At 40.9% G+C, this 22,015-nt stretch overlaps 1 protein-coding gene across 2 annotated transcripts in view; it reads right to left on the bottom strand.

The window, feature by feature from the left end:
• The window catches only part of PLBD1 (phospholipase B domain containing 1), a 52,863-nt gene that overhangs the window by 11,501 nt on the left and 19,347 nt on the right, over positions 1-22,015 (bottom strand). For both annotated transcript variants that reach the window (XM_081082963.1, XM_081082964.1), the window contains exons 3-6: positions 19,439-19,522; positions 17,932-18,070; positions 14,844-14,984; positions 13,946-14,090 (exon numbers count right to left, since the gene is read on the bottom strand). In XM_081082963.1, coding sequence (XP_080939089.1) covers positions 13,946-14,090; positions 14,844-14,984; positions 17,932-18,070; positions 19,439-19,522 — 509 coding nt within the window. The remainder of the gene's footprint in view (positions 1-13,945; positions 14,091-14,843; positions 14,985-17,931; positions 18,071-19,438; positions 19,523-22,015) is intronic.

Raw genomic sequence — 22,015 nt, 5'->3', positions numbered from 1 at the left:
CAAATGTTCTTTGTGTAAAATTATATTTTTGCTCATATCTGCAATGGGCAGTTTTGGAAGGTAGACTTTTTTTTATTAAAATTTTTTTCAATTACAGTTTATATTCAATATTATTTTGTATTTGTTTCAGGTGTACAGCATATACTTTACAAAGTGTTCCCCTGATATTTGCAGTACCCACCTGGCACCATACAGTTATTACAATGTTATTGACTATATTCTCTATGCTGTACTTTACAGCCCCAGGACTATTTTGTAACTGCCTGTCAATCCCTTCACCTTTTTCACTCAGTCCCCCAACATCCTCCCCTCTGGCAGCCAGCAGTTTGTTTTTTCTATGTGTAAGTCTGTTTCTGTTGGAAGGTGGACCATTTTAGATCAGGAGAAAGTAAAACACTCCAGGATAAAAGCCACCCTGCCAATAGCATTTCATAGTAAGCTTCTTGCTTAATTTAATTAAGAACTAAAAGGGAACTCTTACAGTGAATAAATCACCTTTCAAGACCAAAAACAAAAAATAAAAATAAAAAAACCAAAAAACATAAAACCCACTTGAATCAGAAAAGTAAACAGTGACCACTACCTTCTGATGCCACTAGATACTGCTCAGAATGTTTACCCTTATTAGCCTATCAGTGCACTCAAAATGGACCCATTTGCACACCTCATGCATGAATTGCTCCAGAGCTCCAAAGACCAAAACACATCGCTTTTTTTCCAAAAGGGTAGCATCAGCGTTGACCAAAGAAGTAAATAAGGCACAACGCAGGGTCAGTGATATGACTCATGCTTGTACAAATAGCTGTGCTGCATTTCTGCACCGCTCCCTCTCGCCCACATTCCCTGCAATGAGACTTCGCAGCATCTCCCATCAAGGGGCCTGTTTCCCCATCTCTTAAATCTGGGCTGGATTTGGAACTTGCTTCATCTAACAGAGTGTGCCAGTCCTGAGGCTAGCCCTCCGAGACCTTGCACACGTCCGCTCACTCTATTGTAACCTTGTTACTGCCGTGCAAGCAGCCCAGTCTGCCTGGACTCCAGGATGAGAGACCACACGGAGGAGGACCAGTCTCTAGCCAGCCAGCCAACCCCAAATGTGCAAGAGTTCCTCCAAGAACAGTAGAGCTGCCCACCAACCCACAGCCAACCACAGATGCAGGGAATGTGCCAGTTTACTTCTCTAGAAAGAATCACTTAGCAATCCTGTGGACTCAAACGCAGTAATATTCACATATTGTTTCCAGCCACAAAGTTTTGAAGGTTATTTGCTATAACCTTCAATAGTTAACATAGAGTAATAGTAATCCAACTATACGACATTGCTTTAAAATGCCTTGCTGCCATTTGACTTTAACACAGAGGGATGGGACACTTTGGGAACTCTCTGTCCTTTCCTGTTTTTAAAAAAGAAAAAGTAACAACTTTGCACCCACTGCTGAACAGAGGCAGTATCACTTCTCAGACCTGTGGAAAGCACCAACCAAGCACTGTGCAACGGTTTCCAGCCCAGAGATGGAATTCCCTCAGGGGCTTTTTATTTAAAAATTGATTTCAGAGAGGAAGGGAGAGAGAGGGAAACATCAGTGATGAGAGAGAACCATTGATCAGCTAGCTGCCTCCTGCACACCCCACACTAGGGATTGAGTCTGCAACTCAGGCATGTGCCCCAACTGGGAATTGAACCATGACCTCCTGGTTCATAGGTCGATGCTCAACCACTGAGCCACGCTGGCTGGGCTCTCAGGAGCTTTTTAAAAAGGTGCAAGCACAGACTGCTCTTCCTGCCCACCTCTGCTCCCTCTGCGACTCCACAGAACCCCTGTTCTCACATTGCTGTACGTAGCAGGAGAACCTTCTGCGTTCTCACTCTATGAAAAGGAAGCCTGTGGGTGCCCTGTTATCCCAGGACACGAAATCCTGCAGCTGTTTATTTCATCAGCTCCATAATGGACCCATCTTCCCACCTTCCAGAATGGCATTTATTTGCTTCTCTTCTCGCCCAAATCCTAACTGGTACCAATCAGTTCCCGCTTCTCCTGCCAGTGATTATTCCTCAATCAAGTAAGTATTTTTAAATGTTTTTATTGATGAGAGAGAATCAATTGGCTGTTTCCTGCACTTCCCCTACTAGGGATTGAGCCTGAAACCCAGGTATGTGCCCTGACTGGGAATCAAACCCATGTGACCTCCTGGTTCATGGGTTGATGTTCAACCATTGAGCCACATCAATCAGGCAAGTATTTCTTGAAGACATTTCTGCTTAATCCTGCGGTAGGAATGTGGTCAATGGAGGATTCATACTATTATGTATTCAAACACAGGAAACCCGTGCTGTGGACTCCAAATGTCCTGCAGGGGTTCCTCTACAGGAAAAATAGGTCTCTTAAAGCTTATATGGAATCAATAGAAGGTGGGCTTATATTTAATCAACATTCTCTTATCATCCACACCAAATTGAAATTTGTTTTTGGCAAGTAATAAATTATTTTATCTACTTTATATTATACTAGAGGCCCAGTGCATGCCCTGGGGGTAGGGGGTTCTCTCAGCCTGGCCTGTGCCATTTCACAGTCCGGGAGCCCTCAGGGGATGTCCTACTGATGCCCGAGGGGAGCAGGCCTAAACCGGCAGTTAGACTTCCCTCTCACAATCTGGGACCACTGGCTCCTAACCGCTCACCTGCCTGCCGGCCTGATCTCCCCTAACTGTCTCTGCCTGCCTGCCTGATTGCCTCTAACTGCCCTCCCCTGCCGAGCTGATCTCGCTCCCAAATGCCCTCCCCTGCCAGCCTGGTTGCCTCCAACTGCCCTTCCCTGCTGGCCTGATTTCACCCCCAACTACCCTCTCCTGCCAGCCTGATCTCGCCCCTAACTACCCTCCCCTGCCAGCCTGATCACCCCTAACTGTCTCTGCCTGCCTCATCACCCCTAACTGCCATCCCCTGCCTGATCTCGCCCCCAACTGCTCTACCCTGCTGACATGGTTGCCCCCAACTGCCCTCCCCTGCTGGCCTGATTGCTCCTAACTGCCTCTGCCTCGGCCCCCACCACCATGGCTTTGTCCAGAAGGAAGTCGGACATCCGGAAGATGGCCGGTTGACCCGGTCTAATTAGATATTACCCCTTTATTAGTATAGATAGATTATATAGGATAGGATTGCTTAAATGGGGGAGAGTGGAAACCTTTTTCAGCAGGAGGAGATGCTCTTGGCAGACAAAAACACATAATCCCTATATTTGGACTGATAGGCAGCCATACGCACTATACTGCCAAAGTGGTCATTAACAAATCAAACCGCTTTCTTACACCTTACACAAAATAGCTGTGCTCTTAAAACCCCTCCTCACTCCCCCATCTTAGGTTTTCCCTTCGTAGTTCACCCAGATTAGGTTCTGATTGGTCAGCTTCTATGCCAGTCAGTGTCAAAAGCTCCGCCTCCTAGGCAGCCTTTGGCTCCTCACACTTCACCCAGATTTGGTTCTGAGTGGTTGGTTTCTATGCCAGTCAGCATCTCCAGGCCTATCTCTTAGGCCCGAGAGAAACAGAGTCATGGCTGCTAGTGAAGCCGGGAGAGAAAGAGAGAGGCAATGGCTGATCAACAGCTGCCACTGAGGCTGCACATCAGACCCTGCCTCTCTCTCTGCCGGCCTCTCTCTGGGCCTAATCTGCAGTCCCCTCAGCAGTCAGTGCTGGGTCACTGCCCCAGCACCGGCTGCAGTCAGTGCTAGGTCGCCACAGCAACCCAGCACTGACTTCCGGTGTTAGGTCGAGCCTTTGGTCATTACGGACTCTGGCTCTTTATATTATTTGTTTACTATTTTCTATTTCTCCCATAGCATGAAGCTCCCTACTTTTTCTGATCCAAAGGTAAAGGATTTAACACATGGTAGGTGCTCGATAAAGCACTATAGAAGAGAAGATGGTGGTGACTAACATTTATGGTGTGCCTACCACACACCAGATACCTTGCTTTAGAAGAATGGATACCATTATTTGATCTTCACAAAAGATTGATTAGATGAGCTATTTTTATGTTTTTTTATTATTATTTTTAGACTAGTAGCCCTGCGCAAAAATCTGTGTGCCAGTAGCTTGCCAGTAGCTCGCTGCTGCCCTCTCCGCCCACTGTCCCGCCCTCCTGTAGCTCCCCCTGCCTCCCTCTCCCTGCTCCCCTCATAGCTTGCTGCCCAATCCCCTCCTGTAGCTCTCCGCCACCCACTTGTAGCCAGTAGCTTGCTGCCACCCTTCTGTAGCTCTCCGCCCACTGCTCCTCCCTTCTGTAGCTCCCTCTGCCCCCGCCCCCCGCCATGGCTTGCTGCCCTGCCCCCTCCTGTAGCTCCCTGCCCCACCCTCCTGCTGATCTGTGATCCCATCGTTATGCAGTCGGTCGTTACGCTTCATGGCATAACAACCATTTGCATATTACATCTTTATTATATAGGATGAGCTATTTTTAAAAATTTGCTATTTTAAAGCGAATAAACATCATTATCAGAAATAAATCTAAGACCAAATCTCTGCCTTTCTCACTCTTCCAAATATCTGAGAAATGTGATGGGAGCAGATACGTAGTCATGTAAATGGTGATGACACTTACACATGATGGAGCAAATGCAGTAGAGCAATTAGGAGAGAGTGAGTCATGGGGAGTTGCATGTTTAGATAGGGTGGAGTTGGAGAAAATCACCTTATGACCAGTTAGTCAAGAAAAGTAAGGAAAATAAGGTGGGATTTCTGGAAAGATAGAAGGGAGGAAGCTTCTTGAGCTAGGTGGAGAACGGTGATCAAGGCAGGTGTGGCCTGGTAGAAGTCATTAGTGTCCTGGGATGGTGACAAAGAGGACATAAAGAACAAAAGAAAAGGTACTTAAGGAAGTAGAAAATTAAGTGCTATAAAATCTATCTATAATCCTTTGGAATAGGTGCCCTGGTTCTTTTATTTCTTTTCCTCCCTTGGTTCTACTTTTTAAAGGTGGAAGACATGAATCTTGCTTGGCATGTATTAACTCACAGATTGTATATATTTCAGCTTTATGTCCAAAATATCTAGCATAGTCCAGCAGGCATGGCTCGATGGCTGAATGTTGACCTGTGAACTGTGTTTCGATTCTCGGTCAAGGCAAATGCCTGGGTTGTGGGCTCCGTCCCAGTTGGGGGAGTACAGGAGGCAGCTGGTCAATGATTCTCTCTCATCATTGATGTTTCTCTCTCTTTCCCTCTCCATTCCTCTCTGAAATCAATAACAATATATTAAAAAACAAAATAAAGTATCTAACATAAAATAAGTAATGTGAAATTAATAAAAGTAATAGTACATTAAAATATTAACAACATACATAGGCAGTTTTATAACTATGAAAGTAATAACATTATGGATTATGAAGGAATCTTCACTAAATTATCTTGGGGCTTTGAGACTATTCTTTTATCTTCCAACAGGAAAAGGCTGAGCAAACTCTTTGCTACCCAGCCTAGGAGGGCTGCCAGAGTCAAAAAGGATGGGCTTGGACCCAGTATGTTAGAATCACCTAGGGTCCTTGATACAAATGCCCAGATCAACTGAATAGGATTTCTATGAATGGCATTAGGAATCTGCATTTTTTGCAAGCTCCACAGGAAATTTTAAGTTTATGGGGTGGGTATATCTGTGTGGGGGAGGTGATGAGGTGCCTGGATGTAATACAAAGTAGGAACACATGCATGCTCGTGAAATACACTAAGTGCATGCCAGAAAGCCTCTCTGACAGATAATTAAGCTTGAAGCCTAAGCCTTATGTAGATAATCATTACTGGAATCCTCAATTAAAACACTTTGAATAGATTCCAGCTTTTGTTCCCACGCAAACACTCCACCCACCTGGTGTGACAGGTAGCCCTTTGAGTTCATGGTTTTTTCAGTTTTAATCATTTAACTTAAATGCAAATGGAACCATTTCTGGAGGGAGGTGGGGAAATGGATATTTATAGTTAGAGATATTATTTGAATCCCAGTCCCCAAATCTGAGTGGTATGATTTTGAGCATGCTATTTAACTTCTCGCAACCTGTTTCTTTATTTGAAAAATGTAGCCTGGCTAGTGTCGCTCAGTGGTTGAGCATCAACCTGTTACAGGATTCTAAGGCAGGAGGAATAGGGAAACTGAGACAGGAAAGTTAAAACAAGGCCAAAAAGTGTGGGCAATTTACAGCCAGCTTGTAACTAGCAAGTCATTATCGTCCCCAGCCAAGGGCAGGAGAGCAAATGGTTAAAAAAAAACCTTCCTAAAGAGAGAATGCAGAAAGAAAGGGGAAAGGAAAAAAGGGCAGTTTTACTCCCTAAACAGAGAAGCCAGCAGTCTCAAGGCTTGGCAAGGTAAAGTTTCAGGTGCTTCTCATAAATTCTGGGAAGGCCATAACAAAGTAAAAAGGAGGACCTTGAGAATTAATCTGCACCAAAACATTCAGCAAAGGAATTTTGAGACCTATAGACAGGAGGGTATACAACACCTTGGACCCCCACCCAACTTGCTCTTTAGATTAGCTGAGAGCTCATCTGTGCTTCATTAAGCCAGATGTACAGGTTTGCTTGCTTTGCTTTTTCAATAAAGGTGCATACTTTAATCAATTGACTTTTCATAACGCAGTGAAGGTCTCTCATATAAATTCATTTATATGAGAAGACAAGGAATGAGGTTGGGAACAGCCCTCTCCCACTGACTCAGGGGGCTGTCTGGTAACACCTCTCTAGTGTCGGTGAGAGGTGCTTATAACAAACCCATGCACAAAGAGGTCACCAGTTCAATTCCCAGTCAGGGCACATGCCTGACTGCAGGCTCGATCCCCAGTGAGGGGCGTTCAGTAGGCAGCCAATCAATGTTTTCTCTCATCATTGTTTCTATCTCGCTATCCCTCTCCCTTCCTTTCTAAAACATCAGAACATATTTTTAAAAATGTAGATACAGCCATAGCTGGTTTGGCTCAGTGGATAGAGTGTCAGCCTGCATACTAGAGGGTCCTAGGTTCAATTCCGGCCAAGGTCACATGCCTGGGCTGTGGGCTTGATCCCCCAAGTAGGGGACGTGCAGGAGGCAGCCAATCAATTGTTCTTTCTCATTATTGATGTTTCTATCTCTCTATCTCTCTCCCTTCCTTTCTGAAATCAATAAAAAATATATTTAAAAAATGTAGATACAATACCTTATTAGGTTTTAAGAAAACTAAATGACATATTATATACCAACTGTTTAGTACAGTGTCAGTCACAGTGGCAGGCACATAAGTAAGGACTAAGCCTAAAGTATTAGGGTTTTTTTCTTTTAATTTTAGTAAAAAGTGAGCACAAACAAGTTTATAGTAATTTATTTAAAACTTGAGTGCTGCCTAATTCCCATAAAATTAGCTATGTCCTATTCATGCCATTTATAATCAGGGTGATTACAATGGTTGGCTTCAATGTCCAACTTTTGTGCTGAACATATAGGTCTCCATATCAAATGCCTTGATAACAATTCCTGAACATTTTAGCCTCTTGTTTTAAAATCAAGGGTATAGAAAGGAGAGCAGCACAAACAGAAAACAATGAGGTTGTGATAGGGGCGATGATGTCTTAGGCAGCCCTCATCTCTTTCTCCCTTATAGTTCCCACCATGTTCATGTCAGATGGGTCATCCATGAACTGCCTGCCTGTCTCCTTCCTTTCCTTTTTTCTTCCCCCTCCCTTCCTTCCTCCCTTCCTTCCTTCCTTCCTTCCTTCCTTCCTTCCTTCCTTCCTTCCTCCCTCCCTCCCTCCCTTTCTTCCTTCCTTTGTTTTTTAATCCTCAACTGAAGATATTTTTCCATTGATTTTCAGAGAGAGTGGAAAGGAGGGGGAGAGACAGAGAGACACATCAATTGGTTGCTTCCCGCATGTGCCCTGACAGTGGGGCCAGGGATCAAGCCTGCAACCGGAAGTACATGACCTTGACTGGAATTGAACCTCGGACCCACTGAGCCAAACCGGCTAGGCCCTAGCCACTAGGACAACACGACCTACACATTAAAAAAATTAATAGAAACTGTCTTCAAGTGGGCTTAGATATTGGATTTAGCAGAAAAAGACTTGAACTTAAAACAGTTCAGAAAAGGGAAATATGGTATTAAAAGTTATCAGAGGGAATATTAACAGAGAAATGGAAACTAAAGAAAGAACAAAAGGCAAATTCTAGACCTGAAAAGTACAATAATTGAAAAAAAAAATTCACTGGATGGATTCCATAGTAAATTTGAGATGGCAGAAGTAAGGATCAGTAAAGGTGAAGTAGATCAATAAAATTATCCAATGTGAAGACTAGAGGGAGAAAAAAAGAATGAAGAAAAATGATCAAATCCCCAAAGGCCTGTGGGATAAGATTAAGCATTCTGACATATAAGTAATTGGAATCACAGGGAGAGAGAAGAGTGAAAAGAAGATGGAAAAAATATTTGAAGCTTTAACTGCTGAAAATTCTTAAATTTAAGGAAAAACATTAATTTACAGATCTTATAAACTCAACAAACCCCGAATATAATAAATACAAAGAAAATCAGAGCTAGCATATCACAAAGCCAAAGATTACATGAATATATACACACATAGATGGTTTGACTTACAATGACTTGATATTTCAACTTTACAGTGGTGTGAAAATAATATTTAAATTTTTTCCCCCCCAGGCTAACAGTATTCAGTATGATCTCTCAGGTGATGCAATTAATTTTATTTAATGCTTTAAACATTTTTCAGGCCCAGTGTGCTTTCAGCTGTGTATGTTAATGGTGAATAACCATACAAAGATTCTGTTTTCACTTTCAGTACAGTATTCAATAAATTACTCGAGATATTAAACACTTTATCATAAAATAGGTATTGTATTAAGTGACTTTGCCCAACTGTAGGCTAATATAAGTGTTCTGAGAAAGTTGAAGGTAAATTAGGCTAAGTTATGATGTTTGGTAGGTTAGGTATATTAAATGCATTTTTGACTTACAATATTTTCAATTTACAATGTATTTATTGGGAGGTACCCCAATAGTAGGTTGAGGAGCATCTATATAATTCTTTCCCACTTGGGATGATGAACATACAATGCAATATACAGATGATGTATATTGTACACCTGAAACCTATATAATTTTATTAACCAATGTTACCCAATAAATGCAATTAAATAAATAAATAAAATAACTACAGACCCTGCAGACATTAAAAGGTAATAAAAATATTATAAATAACTTTGACAATAAAAATAACTTAAAAGAAGTAGACAAATTCCTTGAAAGACACAAATTTTTAAAACTGACTCAAGAAGAATTAGAAAACCTGAATAGTCCTATAGCAATAAAAGAAATTGAATTAATAATTAAAAACTTTCCCAATAAATAAAACTCTATGTCTAGGTAGCTTAGTCAATTAATTGTATTAAACATTTACCAGTCATACACAAACTCTTTCAGAAATCATCAAAGGAAAAATTAATTCCAAAGTCAGATTATAAGGACGAGGTTACCCTGACACCAAAACTATTACAAGAAAACCACAGACCAATCCCTTTCATGAATATAGATGAAAAAATCCTCAACAAAATAGCATTAAGTTTAACCAAAAAAACTTTAATCATATTAATAAGCAAGAAAAATTATATGATCACTTTAATAGAAGCAGAGAAAGAATTTCACAAAACACTCATAATAAAAACATTAAGCTGGCAAATAGGAACAGAAGGGATATTCTTAACCTTATAAAGGGTATCTACAAAAATCCTACAACAAACATACTTAATGATGAAAGACTGAATATTTTTCTCTTAAGATCAGGAACTAGGAAAGGATTATCATGCCCTACTAATCTACATTGTTCTGGAGATCTTGTCCAGTGCAATTATGCAAGAAATCAAGGACATATAAGGGAAGGAACTATACTACCTTTTATGCAAAGATGGCATGATTATGAATATAGAAAAATCCCAATAAATCTATAGAAAATCTATTAGAACTGATATATAAATTTAGAAAGTTCTCAGGATAAATAGTAAATGTACCAAACAAATCTTATTTCTATACTGTGGTGATTTTTATCTTTCCACAAATTTTTTGACTGTGGGTTGATCATAATAATGTGCTTCTAATGAATAGAATGTGGTGGAAGTAACAGTATATGACTTTTGAGACTAGGTCATAATAGGCATTGCTGTTTCTGCTCTGTTCTTTTGGATCACTTGATCTGGGGAAAGCCAGGCACCTTGGCATGGGAATACTCAAGCAGTCCTGTGGAGAGGCCCAAGTGGTGGGAACCAATTTGTCAGCACACCTTGTCAACCATGTGAGTCACCTTGGAAATGCATCTTCCAGCTTCAGTTAAGTTATAGAGAGTTCAGCCCCTCAGTCTGTGAGTCTTCCAAGGAGCCCCAGATATAGTGAAGTAGAGACATGCCATCCTCACTGTGCCCTATCTAAATTCCTGATCCACAGAAACTATGAGATACTAAATGATCATTGTCTTTTCAAGCCACTAATTTTTTGGGGTGATCTGTTATGTAGCAATAGATAACAAATGCATATATATAAGCAATGAACAATTGAAATAGGGAGTAAAAAATTCAATTCTGATTACAGGAGCATCAAACATTATTTAGGATTCAAATGAATTAAAAGTATGTAAGACCCATATACTAAAAACTATAAAACATTGTTCAGATAAAAGAAGATCTACATAAGTAGAGATACTATATTCATGGATTGGAAGACTCAGTATTAGTGACACTGATTTTCTTTGAATCTGTTGGACTGAATGCAATTGAAATCATTAGACCTTTGTGATGAGGTCTTCATACAGTGGTATTGGCTACCTTTTCAGTGGCTGTCATTCCCTCTGGGATTTCTCTCCATCTCTTACTTCCTTCAACACTGTGGATGGCGTTCCTGGGGGTAGGGTTAGTGTGGGGCTTTTATCTTCCTTAGCCTTATCAGTTGTTAGGTAAAATAGCCCTTGCTATTCAAAACCCTTGTAAGGGATGGAAAACTTCTAGAACAACGTTATCCAGGGCCACCTTCCTTAGAGTTTTCAGAACCTCAGGCAAGTATGTCTTTCAGGACCCCTGCCTTTATAAACAATTACATTAAGAAATATATTCTAAAATTCATGGGCCTAGGTAAGATATAGTGATTTATTAATGGTAGAGAAAATGTATTTGTCCAATCAGTGCATATAAAGATTTTTTATAGTGTCCAAGTATCACCTCTCTATATTATCTATTATATCTCCCACCATGAGAAAAAGGTAGCAATACTGTTATTGCTCACAAAGCCACGACTCTGTAACCTACTTGTACTGAAAAAACATAGATTTCTTTGCCTCTGCAGTTCCGTCACCATTTACTTAATGACTCTGCAATATCAGTGGTGCCACCTGTCAATACTGGCTGTTATGAAGGTCTCAAAGGTCTTTACTGTGATTTGTTAATAATGACCACAAATTCAAGTCTTACACAGAATGATAAGAGAAATGTGAATGATTATTTATGGTCATTAAAGTTAAATTCAGAATTTTACAGCATAAGCTTAGATCAGCATATTTTCCAACTCTCTGCTCTTGCCTCTTTCAGCCGTAACCCTTGCATTCCTAGTCTGTGATCTCTTTACACACCTCCACCTTTCACACACCCCCACCAGTGGGCACAATTAGGTGAAAGCCTGTGGGCAGAGCCAGAAGAGCAGTTCCACTCGCACAAGGAATATCCAAGCAGGTTAAGACTGGCCTGTGACAGTGGGAGGCCACCTCATTAACTAAAGGCATGAGATCTGTTGAAAGGCCCATTTGTGCTATAGAGCAAGGTGCTCAAAGCCCTGGCAGGGGCCTGGCCCAGCTCTCCCCAGAGGACTGCAGCGGGATGAGGTGACAGCAGTGGAGCACACAAAATGAAGATCAATAGTCACTTCCCCTGCTGCCCTTGGGTGCAGGAGAAGGAAGGTGGCACTGCAATGAGAACACATGCTGAAGCACAAGGGTAAGCATGACCTCGGGTAGCTTAGAGCCCAGAACACATGCTGTGTCTGACGTGAGACTCACCCAAACTCAACATGTTACCAACATTCTGTCAGCTCAATGATATAAAAATTACACTATGAGGGCCAGCAGAAAGGATCTACTCACCAGGACCCCCTCATAGTCCTCATGGCATCTTGTTGAACTTGCCTGTGGGTGTGGGTAGAGGGAAAAAGCTCCCCCAAATGAAAGATACAGAGACGAGGACCCACATGGGGGCCTTTCTGAGCTTGGCCCCACTTGGATGGCCTTACCATGCTGGCTGGTCTTAGGTACTAGAAAGATATTTAGAAAATTTCTGGAAAGGTCCTTCCTAAATTAGGTACACATGACACACTGGCTGCAGCCAGGATGCCCCAGTACTTCTAGCCTGCCTGGTCTCAGGGGGCTGGAGGGGGAAGGCAGCTGGAAATTCACTGGCCAGGCTGAAGAGCACTGTGGAGGTTATCAGCACCTGGTGCACTTTTGGTATGCTTTTGACTTCCGCAGGACATTTCATGTTGGCATCTTTAGGTGAAACAATTTCCCCAAGGGTAAAAGGAAACAGATTTAAAAAGACTGAGCCTATGAAGCTACTGAATCACTTAAGTCCCTTCTAGATTAAGATGGGGTTATTATAGTAATGCATTTCCTTGGCCGAACCACCTCTATTTGCATGGAGTCAGTTGGGGTTCTGGTGCACACGGAGCATGAGATCGGCTTAGATAAGTCTGGGTGTGCTGGGGACAGTAAATCCTTTTGTAATATTGATGAATGTATTGCAAAGGATTACTGTTGTTCTATTCCTCTGTGCTGGAGTACAATTTTGGGAGTGCTCTTCTGGCAATTCTTACTGGGTAATTATCCCGCAAGTATTCTGGCTAGGACAACAGGAACACATAGAAAGTCATAACGAGCAATAAATAGATATGACAGGTGGTTGGTATAACTACCCTACAAGTTACAGATATGTAATTAAAGGTCAAAAGTGCCCAAATCACGTCCTCCTCAGACTCTCAGGTGTTTGGTAAGAATTTCCCCCTTGCCTTTGCTCATGATGTTTCCTGAAGAGGTTGCAAATCTGCAATTGAGGGGGCAATTCCAGCTAGCAGATGTACTTTCTTGGGATCAAATAGTGGGTTTTGTTTTTTTCTTGAGAACTTGGAGGATCTGGAAACACTGATCTTCACATTGCTGGTGACAACAGTCAGTGGGAGCTGAGCAGTTGGCCTCCTTTCCAGTAATAATATTAGTCTTATCTGTATTGTATTTATCTTGTCAGTGTCACATTTATAAGCTTACACATTCATTCAACAAAAATGTATTAAGTACTAAGGGTGCACACACTAGGTTAGGTGCTGTGCATACTGCTATGAATAAGAGAAGCAGAGACAGAGCCTCAAGGAGATAAGGGGAGCAGGATCTGTCTTGCTCATCTTTGCTTCCACAGCAGAGCATAGAAAGAGCCTTGTACGTAATAAATAACTCAGTTGCATTTGTTGAAGTAATTTTTGTCAACTCTATTAACTAAGTTTATGTCATTCTATTTTTATTTTTTAAAAATATTTTTTTATTGATTTCAGAGAGGAAGAGACAGACAGAAACATCAATGATGAGAGAGAATCCTTGATCGGCTGCCTCCTGCATGCCCGCTACTGGGGATTGAGCCCACAATCCAGGCATGTGCCCTGACTGGGAATCAAACCTCTATCTCCCAGTTCATGAATTGACACTCAACCACTGAGCCACACCGGCTAGCCTATGTTATTCTATTAAAAAAGCATTAAAGCCATATTTCTTCAAAAAGCATTCTGAAAATTAAATTTCATTAATGTTTATTAACCACTAAACACTTCTCCCACTCCAGTTACTTTGAATCACCAGGGTTTCATCCTGAAATAGTACTCAGATGTCCCTCTAAATTTATTTACCTGGGTAACTGCTGAAAGAGAGGCGACTACTGCTGGTGTCTTTATCTTTGATGTTGAAGTCCCAGTGTTTATATATCCTGAGCATGGCTGCATATGTGTACCAGCTTGAGTGAGCAAAATAGATGTTCTCAAATCCAGGAAGAACCTATAGTCAGAATCATAGTGAATGATATAGATAACTGACTACAAGTAACATACAGATATTTGTCATAAATGATTAACACAACTGTGACACAAATTGACACCATCCTATACAGCAGCGGTTCTCAACCTGTGGGTCGCAACCCCTTTGGGGGTCGAACGACCCTTTCACAGGGGTTGCCTATATACATCCTGCATATCAGATATTTACATTACGATTCATAACAGTAGCAAAATTACAGTTATGAAGTAGCAACGAAAATAATTTTATGGTTGGGGGTCACCACAACATGAGGAACTGTATTAAAGGGTCACGGCATTAGGAAGGTTGAGGACCACTGCTATACAGTAAGTGTACAGGGAGATATATATATCGATAACTGATTACAAGTGAAACAAGTGTACAGGATATGTCAATTCAGGTGTCTATTGCTATATTTATTGCCAGAAATTAACCTTTAATGTGCACAAAAAAGACTCTGAGCTAGCATGCTAAATGGAAGATTCTGGAAAGTGGGAGTGGCACGTACATGCAGCATGGGAAGAATGGTGGAAGAAACAGAGGTAACATCACATACAGCCAAGTCCCTCCATCAGTTCCTTCTAGTTCTTAAAGTCCACAATAGAGGAACCCATGAGCTGATCTATAACTACAGCCCTAGCAGTGATGAGATGTTGACATACTTGGGTGTCATACGGAAAAAGTCTGTGTGGACCAGAACCAGGAAAAAGAGAAAGGCTGTTGTGTGTGTCTCACCTTGATAAGAGCAGAGCAGTGTCCCTGGTCCCATCTCTTAAAAACATCCAGGCTGGAGTTTTTTGTGTGAGAGAATGAGGGAATCAGATCCAACAGATCTCCAACAGCATTCAGGAACTGAATCTGAAATAGGGTCATGGGCTGGGAAAAGACAGAGTGTGCTCTTAACACTGATTTGTAACAGGTGTCATTTTCCATTGTTTCTCTCATTAGGGACCCATTAAATCATTCCTTTGTGAAGGGTCTCTAATGTAACAGATGCACTAGATTTTATTATAAATGATGATTTTCTTAACGTTATAGCTTATGAGGTATTTTAGCATGTTTTAATATCCACAGTCTGGGGAGATTCTCCCAAGACAGCATGCCTCTCTAGGTTTTTTCAGTCTTGGCACTAGTGATAATTCTTTCTGGGGCAGGAGTGGGGATGGGGGGACTGTGCATTGTAGGATGTTTAACAGCATCCCTGGCCTCTAGCCACTACACATCAATAGCACCTCCTAGTTCTGACAACCAAACTGTCTCCAGGCATTGCCCAATACTCTCTGGAGGGAAATCGCCCCTAGCTGAGAATCACTGCTTTACAGTAAAAACAGTCAACTAAGATGCTTTTGATTCTGTGTTTAACATAGAACTGACTTGACAGCATTAACCCTCAAGCAATGATCAGACTTGAACATGTGCTAACTAGACAGCATTCCTCCAGCAGGATTCAATCCACCAGAGTAGCCCAGGGCTGGGCATCTACATACAAACTGGTTTTCAGGAACAGGTGGTGGGAGGACAAACATAAAAGGCATTTTAAACAAAAAACAAAAACAAAAGTCCCAATCTAATTATTTAACTTTAAAAATTTTAGGGTCTTCACTGATTTTTAAAAAAATCTTTATTGTTTGGGGGTGGGGGCGGCCTGGAAGAGGTCAGTGGGAGGAAAAGGAGACTTATGTAATACTTTAAACAATAAAGAATTTAAATTAAAAAATATTGTTGAGAGTATTACAGATGTCCACCCCACCACCACCACCATTGCCTCCCTCCACCCAGTTCCTTCCCTGCTCCAGGTCTTCAACACCCAATTGTTTTTGTACATAGGAAATACACATCCTATGTAATAATAGACACACATGGTAATTGACCATACCTTCGCTACACCTCCTATTGGCTAATCAGCGAGATATTCAAATTAACCCAACCAAGATGGCAGCCAGCACCCATGCAGCTGAAGCTAGCAGGAGGCTTGCTTGCTCCAGTGATGGAGGAAGCCAAGGTTCCCCGCCTGCCACGGCCCGGCTCTGAGCCTGAGCTCTGAAAGCAACAAAGTGTCAATTATAGAAGCTAAACAAACCCCAGATACCTGCTTTCAGCAGGCCGTGGCCTCAGAGCTGGAGCGAGCAGGAGCCCGGCTCTCAGCTCCAGTGATGGCAACAAAGTTTCAATTATAGAAGGTAAATAAATCCCAGAATAAAAAAGAAAAAAGAAAAAAAGGAGAGGCTGGGAGCTTCAGTCGCCGGCCAGCCTGAAAATGGCCCTCAGTCCCTCACCCAGACTGGCCAGGCACCTCAGTGGGGACCCCCACCATAAAGGGGGTGTGGCCAGCCTGAAAACAGACATCAGCCCCTCATCCAGGCTGGCCAGGCACCCCAGCGGGACCCCCACCCTGATCTGGCACACCCTTCAGGGCAAACCAGCCAGCCCCTACCTGTGCACCAGGCCTCTATCCTATATAGTAAAAGGGTAATATGCAAACTGACCCTAACAGCAGAACAACTGGGAATGACTGGTCACTATGACACACACTGACTACCAGGGGGCAGACTCTCAATGCAGGAGCTACCCTCTGGTGGTCAGTGCACTCCCACATGGGGGAGCTCTGCTCAGCCACAAGCCAGGCTGACGGATGCCAGCACAGCGGTGGTGGTGGGAGCCTCTCCGGCCTCCTCAGCAGCACTAAGGATGTCTGACTGCAGCTTAGGCCTGCTCCCCGCTGGCAAGTGGACATCCCCTGAGGGCTGCCGGGCTGCCAGAGGGATGTCTGATTGCCAGCTTAGGCCCTATCCCCCAGGGAGCAGGCCTAAGCCAGCAGGTGGTCATCCCCCGAGGGGTCCCAGACTGTGAGAGGGCACAGGCCGGGCTGAGGGACCACCCCCCCACCTCCCCCCGAGAGCACAAATTTTTGTGCACCGGGCCTCTAGTATGTATATTAGATCTTTGGTTAATCTCCCCCTGCCCCTTTTCCCTCTGAGATTCATCAGTCTATTCCATGTTTCCATGCCTCTGATTCTATTTTATTCTTTAGTTTATTTTGTTCATTAGATTCCTTGTATTTTGCTTTTTGGATTAAATTGTTAGATATGTATTTGTTGTCATTTTATTGTTCATATTTCTTCTTCTTCCTTCTCCCCCTCCTCCTCCTCCTCTTCTTCCTCCTCCTCCTTTTCTTCTTTCTCTTCCTTCCTCTTCTTAAAGAATACCTTTCAACATTTCATGTAATACTGGTTATGAACTCCTTTAGCTTTTCCTTGTGTGGGAAGCACTTTATCTGACCCACAATTCTAAATGAGAGCTTTGCTGGGTAGAGTAATTTTGGTTGTAGGTCCTTGCTTTTCATTACTTTGACTATTTCTTGCCAATCCCTTTAGGCCTGCAAAATTTCTGTTGAGAAATCAGCTGACAGTCTTATGGGAACTCCCTTGTAGAAAACTAACCACTTTTCTCTTACTGCTTTTAAGATTCTCTCTTTGTCTTTAACCTTTGGAATTTAAATTATGATGTGTCTAGGTGTGGGCCTCTTTGGATTCCTTTTGTTTGGGGTTCTCTGTACTTCCTGGACTTGTAAGTCTATTTCTTTCACCAGGAAGGGGAAGTTTTCTGTCATTATTTCTTCAAATAGGTTTTCAATATCTTGCTCTCTCCCTTCTTCTGGCACTCCCATAATGTGAATGTTGGTATGCTTGAAGTTGTCCAGAGGCTCCTTACACTATCTTCATATTTTTGGATTCTTTTTTCTTTTTGCTCTTCTGGTTGGGTGTTTTTTGTTTCCTCACACTTTTCATATATCTTTAATAAAATAGCTTCTTAAAAATCTTACCTTTTCCCCTTTTAATATAGCCTTCTTCATTGCTCCTAGATACAGCCCATCCATTTGTGCCACTACATAGCCTGTATGTCTCCAAAATGGGTCATCCTGATAAGATTTGATGTTATTCCGTGTCCACTGATCTTGCTTCCTGAAAGACAAATTAGATTTGTACTATAGGTCTCTATGGTTGCTCATCAAAAGCTAAGTTAAACCCAGGCATTTAGAGATAATATATTCAGATAATTATGATAGTATAATTTAAATCCTGGATCTTGTAACATTCCTGATAGTCTTTGAAAGACTATCAGGGAAAATCTGAAATGATTTTTAATTCCTCCTAGAACTATGACTCTTTCTTTAGAGCTCCCTCAAAGCTCTATCAGGAACCGAAACACAGGTGTAATGTTATCTATCTGTGATACTGAGACCTAAGAAAGTAAAAGATAGTCCAAACTCATTCATATAAAATCATAACACCTCATTAAATCAGTAAGGATAAGTTCACTTTACTTTGGTGTATACAAGAGATAAAGTTAAACAACAGGAAAAAATAAAAACTTCTAAGAGCTGAATCATTTGCATACGTTTATTTTTCATTCAGATCATTTCATAGTTTCTGCTTCATTCTATTTCAATTGTTGCCAGTAACTGCCTCAATGCCTCTGTCCTGGCATGCTTAACAAAAAAAAAAAAAAAAGAGAAAGAAAAAGCCTTGTTTTTCATAGTGCTTTCATTGTGTCTCTCCTCTTTTACTAGTAGTTCTCTGCACTTCATAGGGGGTGATTTAACATAATTGTATACTGGAAGTCATTTCTGATTTGTTTAAGTTACCTCTAGATCAATTTTTTAGAATACAATGTTCTTACTTCATGGGATCTAGCCCAGTGCTTTTTAACTGATGCTCTGTAGGACTTCAGCAGGCGATGAAGATGTTCCTTAGTGTATAATTTGGACGGCCAAAATTAGAGCTCTTCTATCCCCAAATTAATTTCATAGCCTGTCATCCCACAAACATATAAATTTTCTGAATATTGAGAATTATTAGCCTTCAGAAAATTTTATTAAAGTGGAAATATTCTCAGAGAACGTTAAGAATTAAGACTTTAGATATGAGCTAACACTCCAGCTCAGATTAGTCAACTGGCTGGTGAAAAGGAAACACCTTACAGAGGGAGGAGGAGGAATCCCTGCAGGAAAGAGAGGGGCCTCCCAGGGAGGGAAACATCCAGGGATTTGATTTTGCCTCCTTTCACTGATGGTGTCCTCCCCAGCTGTGCCAGCAATAGACAATGTGATAGTCAACCTGACCTCCAAAAGGGCTCAAATTACAGGGCATGTTGTCTGCCACCAGTTTTCATGCTGTTACTAAAAGGTAATTACCTCACTACGAGACAACTGCAGAGTCCCGCCTCAGAGACAGAAAAAGAAACTGGCGAAGGAAAAATCACTGTTTGAAATGACACATCCACATCTTGCAGCCTCATAACAATGAGAAGAGAAAAGCTGTTATACATACTTCATGAACTCCTGCACTTTATCCACGATGGAAGGTTTCTTAATCAGCTGTGGGTAGAGGTTTATGAAGTGGTCATATATGTGCCTGAAACGAAAGATCAAAATGGTTACATTCCTATTTTTCTTCTTGGGTTTCCCCATCATAATCAATGACCCAACCTTTTAGCTAACTAGGATGTCCCTTATTGCAAACCTCTAATATTTTTTTTAATAAATCAAACACACAGTTTAAAATTGGGAAATATTGCCAACATATAGAAAAACATAGAATATAACACTCAAGTATCCATTATATAACTTTATTAAATCACTCTATTTTGCCATATTTACTGCATTTTCATTATATAACTTACTTTTTATTTTCATTTATTTTTTTTTCACAGAAACGTAGGTTTATTTTGACAGAGACATGCTGAATACAAAAGGCTGAATATAATTGAGTAATCATTAACATAAAGTAATAGAACATTTTAATAAAAATTAATATGTTTTTCTTGAACATTAACTTACCAGACACTGAATAACTGCACAATTTCATTTATTTTTAATTAAATTTATTGCTCCATATACTTTTAAAAAGAAATAAACTTTAGATAGACTTAAAGTTACTGTGCACACCTTCCTGACGCTAATTACTCTCCCTTCTCCCTGGAGGTGACCACAATCCTGAATCAGTGATTTATTATACCACCATGTTTTTATACCATCACCACATATAGATGTATCCAAAAACAATGTATAGTATTATTTATCATGGTTCAGAACAAAGTATAAATAAGATCATATTATCTAGCACTTTAACTTATTTCTCTCAATATTGCATTTTTAAAGAAATATCTATGTTGTCACCTGCAGCTTAAATTTATTCTTTTCATCTGCTGGTAGTATTCCATGGTATGACTACTATAACAATTCCTATATACATACCCCTGACGGACATTTAACTGGTTTTTAATTTTTCACTATCATAATGTATCATAAAATATTGCTGTAAAATGTCTCTTTTTACACACTTGGATGTTCTTCTAGGTTGTATAATATATAAAAGTAGAATTGCTGGGGCAAATATTCTAAGTATCTACAGTGACTAGATATTGCCAAGTTGTTCTCCACAGTGACTGTACCGATTGACATTCCCACCAGCTACATGTTAGACTTCGCTTTGCTCCACAGCCTCACCAACATTTGATATGGTCAGATCTCATTTTCAACAATTTAGTGGGTTTTAAATGGTTTCTTGTTGTTTTAATTTCCATTCACCATAGGATTATTGGATATTTGATATTCCTTATTTTAAAAATTACTTTAAAAAAGTTAAATGTCTCATATGCTTAAACATTTTTATTGAGATACAATTGACATGTAACATTTTATAAGTTTAAGGTATACAACATGTTGATTCGATCCACTTATCTATACTAATAAAAGGGTAATATGCTAATTAGACTGGACGTCTTCCTGACTTCCAGACAAAGCCGCAGCGGCTGCTGCTGCAAGGGCCAAGCCGAGGCTCAGGCAGCCGCTGTGGCTGGCAGTGGTAGTAGCAGCAGTGTGATGGGGGCGTTGCCTTCTCCTGATTGGCTGGTCACCTCCTGCACAGGGAGGCCAGACTGCAGCTTAGGCCCACTCCCCGCCAGGACTGGGCTTAAGCCATCAGTAGGACATCTGCTGAGGGTTTCCGAACTGTGAAAGGGGGCAGGCTGGGCTGAGGGACCACCCCCGCCCCCCAGTGCATGAATTTTTGTGCACCATGTCTCTAGTATATTATAATATGATTACCACTGTGGTGTTAGCCAACACCTCTATCAGGTCACATAATTATCACTTCTTTTTTTGTAGTGAGAACAATTAAAATATAGACTTTTAGCAACTTTGATGTTTATAAAACAGTGTTGTTGACTATAATCGCTATGCTGTGCATTAGATTTCCAGAATTTATTTATTTGCTAGTTGCAAGCTGGTCCCCCTAACAACATCTTACAATTAAACACTTTTTAATTGATGAAAATAATCCATTAACATTTACTGTAATTTTTGTGTATTTGGATTTATTTCTATAATCTTTTCTGTTTTTCATTTACCATCCTTTTGTTTACCCCCCCCACCTTTTATTTTCTTTGCTTAGATAATATTTTCATTATCTTTTTCTTAACTTCTATTGACTTAGAAGCCATAAAAGGTATTTCTATTCTTTCAGTAGTCATTGAAATTTTAAAAACCACTTATAACTATTCATTTCCTTATAAAGTCTAAGTGAATTTCATATTTCTCTCCTCCTCCAAACATAATGCATATTTTAGCAAGCTTTAACTGCCTATTGACATCCCCCATCATATTATTGTTCAAAGATTTAGGTTTGCTTCTTTTAGTTAAAAAATATATTTCTATTTAAATTGTTTTCTAGTTTTTAACTTTTTAAAACTTCTCACCCAAGGATATGTTTTTATTGATTTGAGTGAAAGAAAGTGAGGGAGGGAGGGAGGAAGAGAGAGAGAGAAACATGGTTGCCTCCCATACACACCCCAACCAGGGATTGAAGCTACAACCTATGGGCCCTGTCCAGGAATCGAATCCGCAA

This window comes from Myotis nattereri (assembly GCF_964212035.1).
Source record: "Myotis nattereri genome assembly, chromosome: 2".
Taxonomy (NCBI): Eukaryota; Metazoa; Chordata; class Mammalia; order Chiroptera; family Vespertilionidae; genus Myotis; species Myotis nattereri.
The sequence above is the reverse complement of the archived record's forward strand: the minus strand, read 5'-3'. Positions and strand labels throughout refer to the sequence as shown.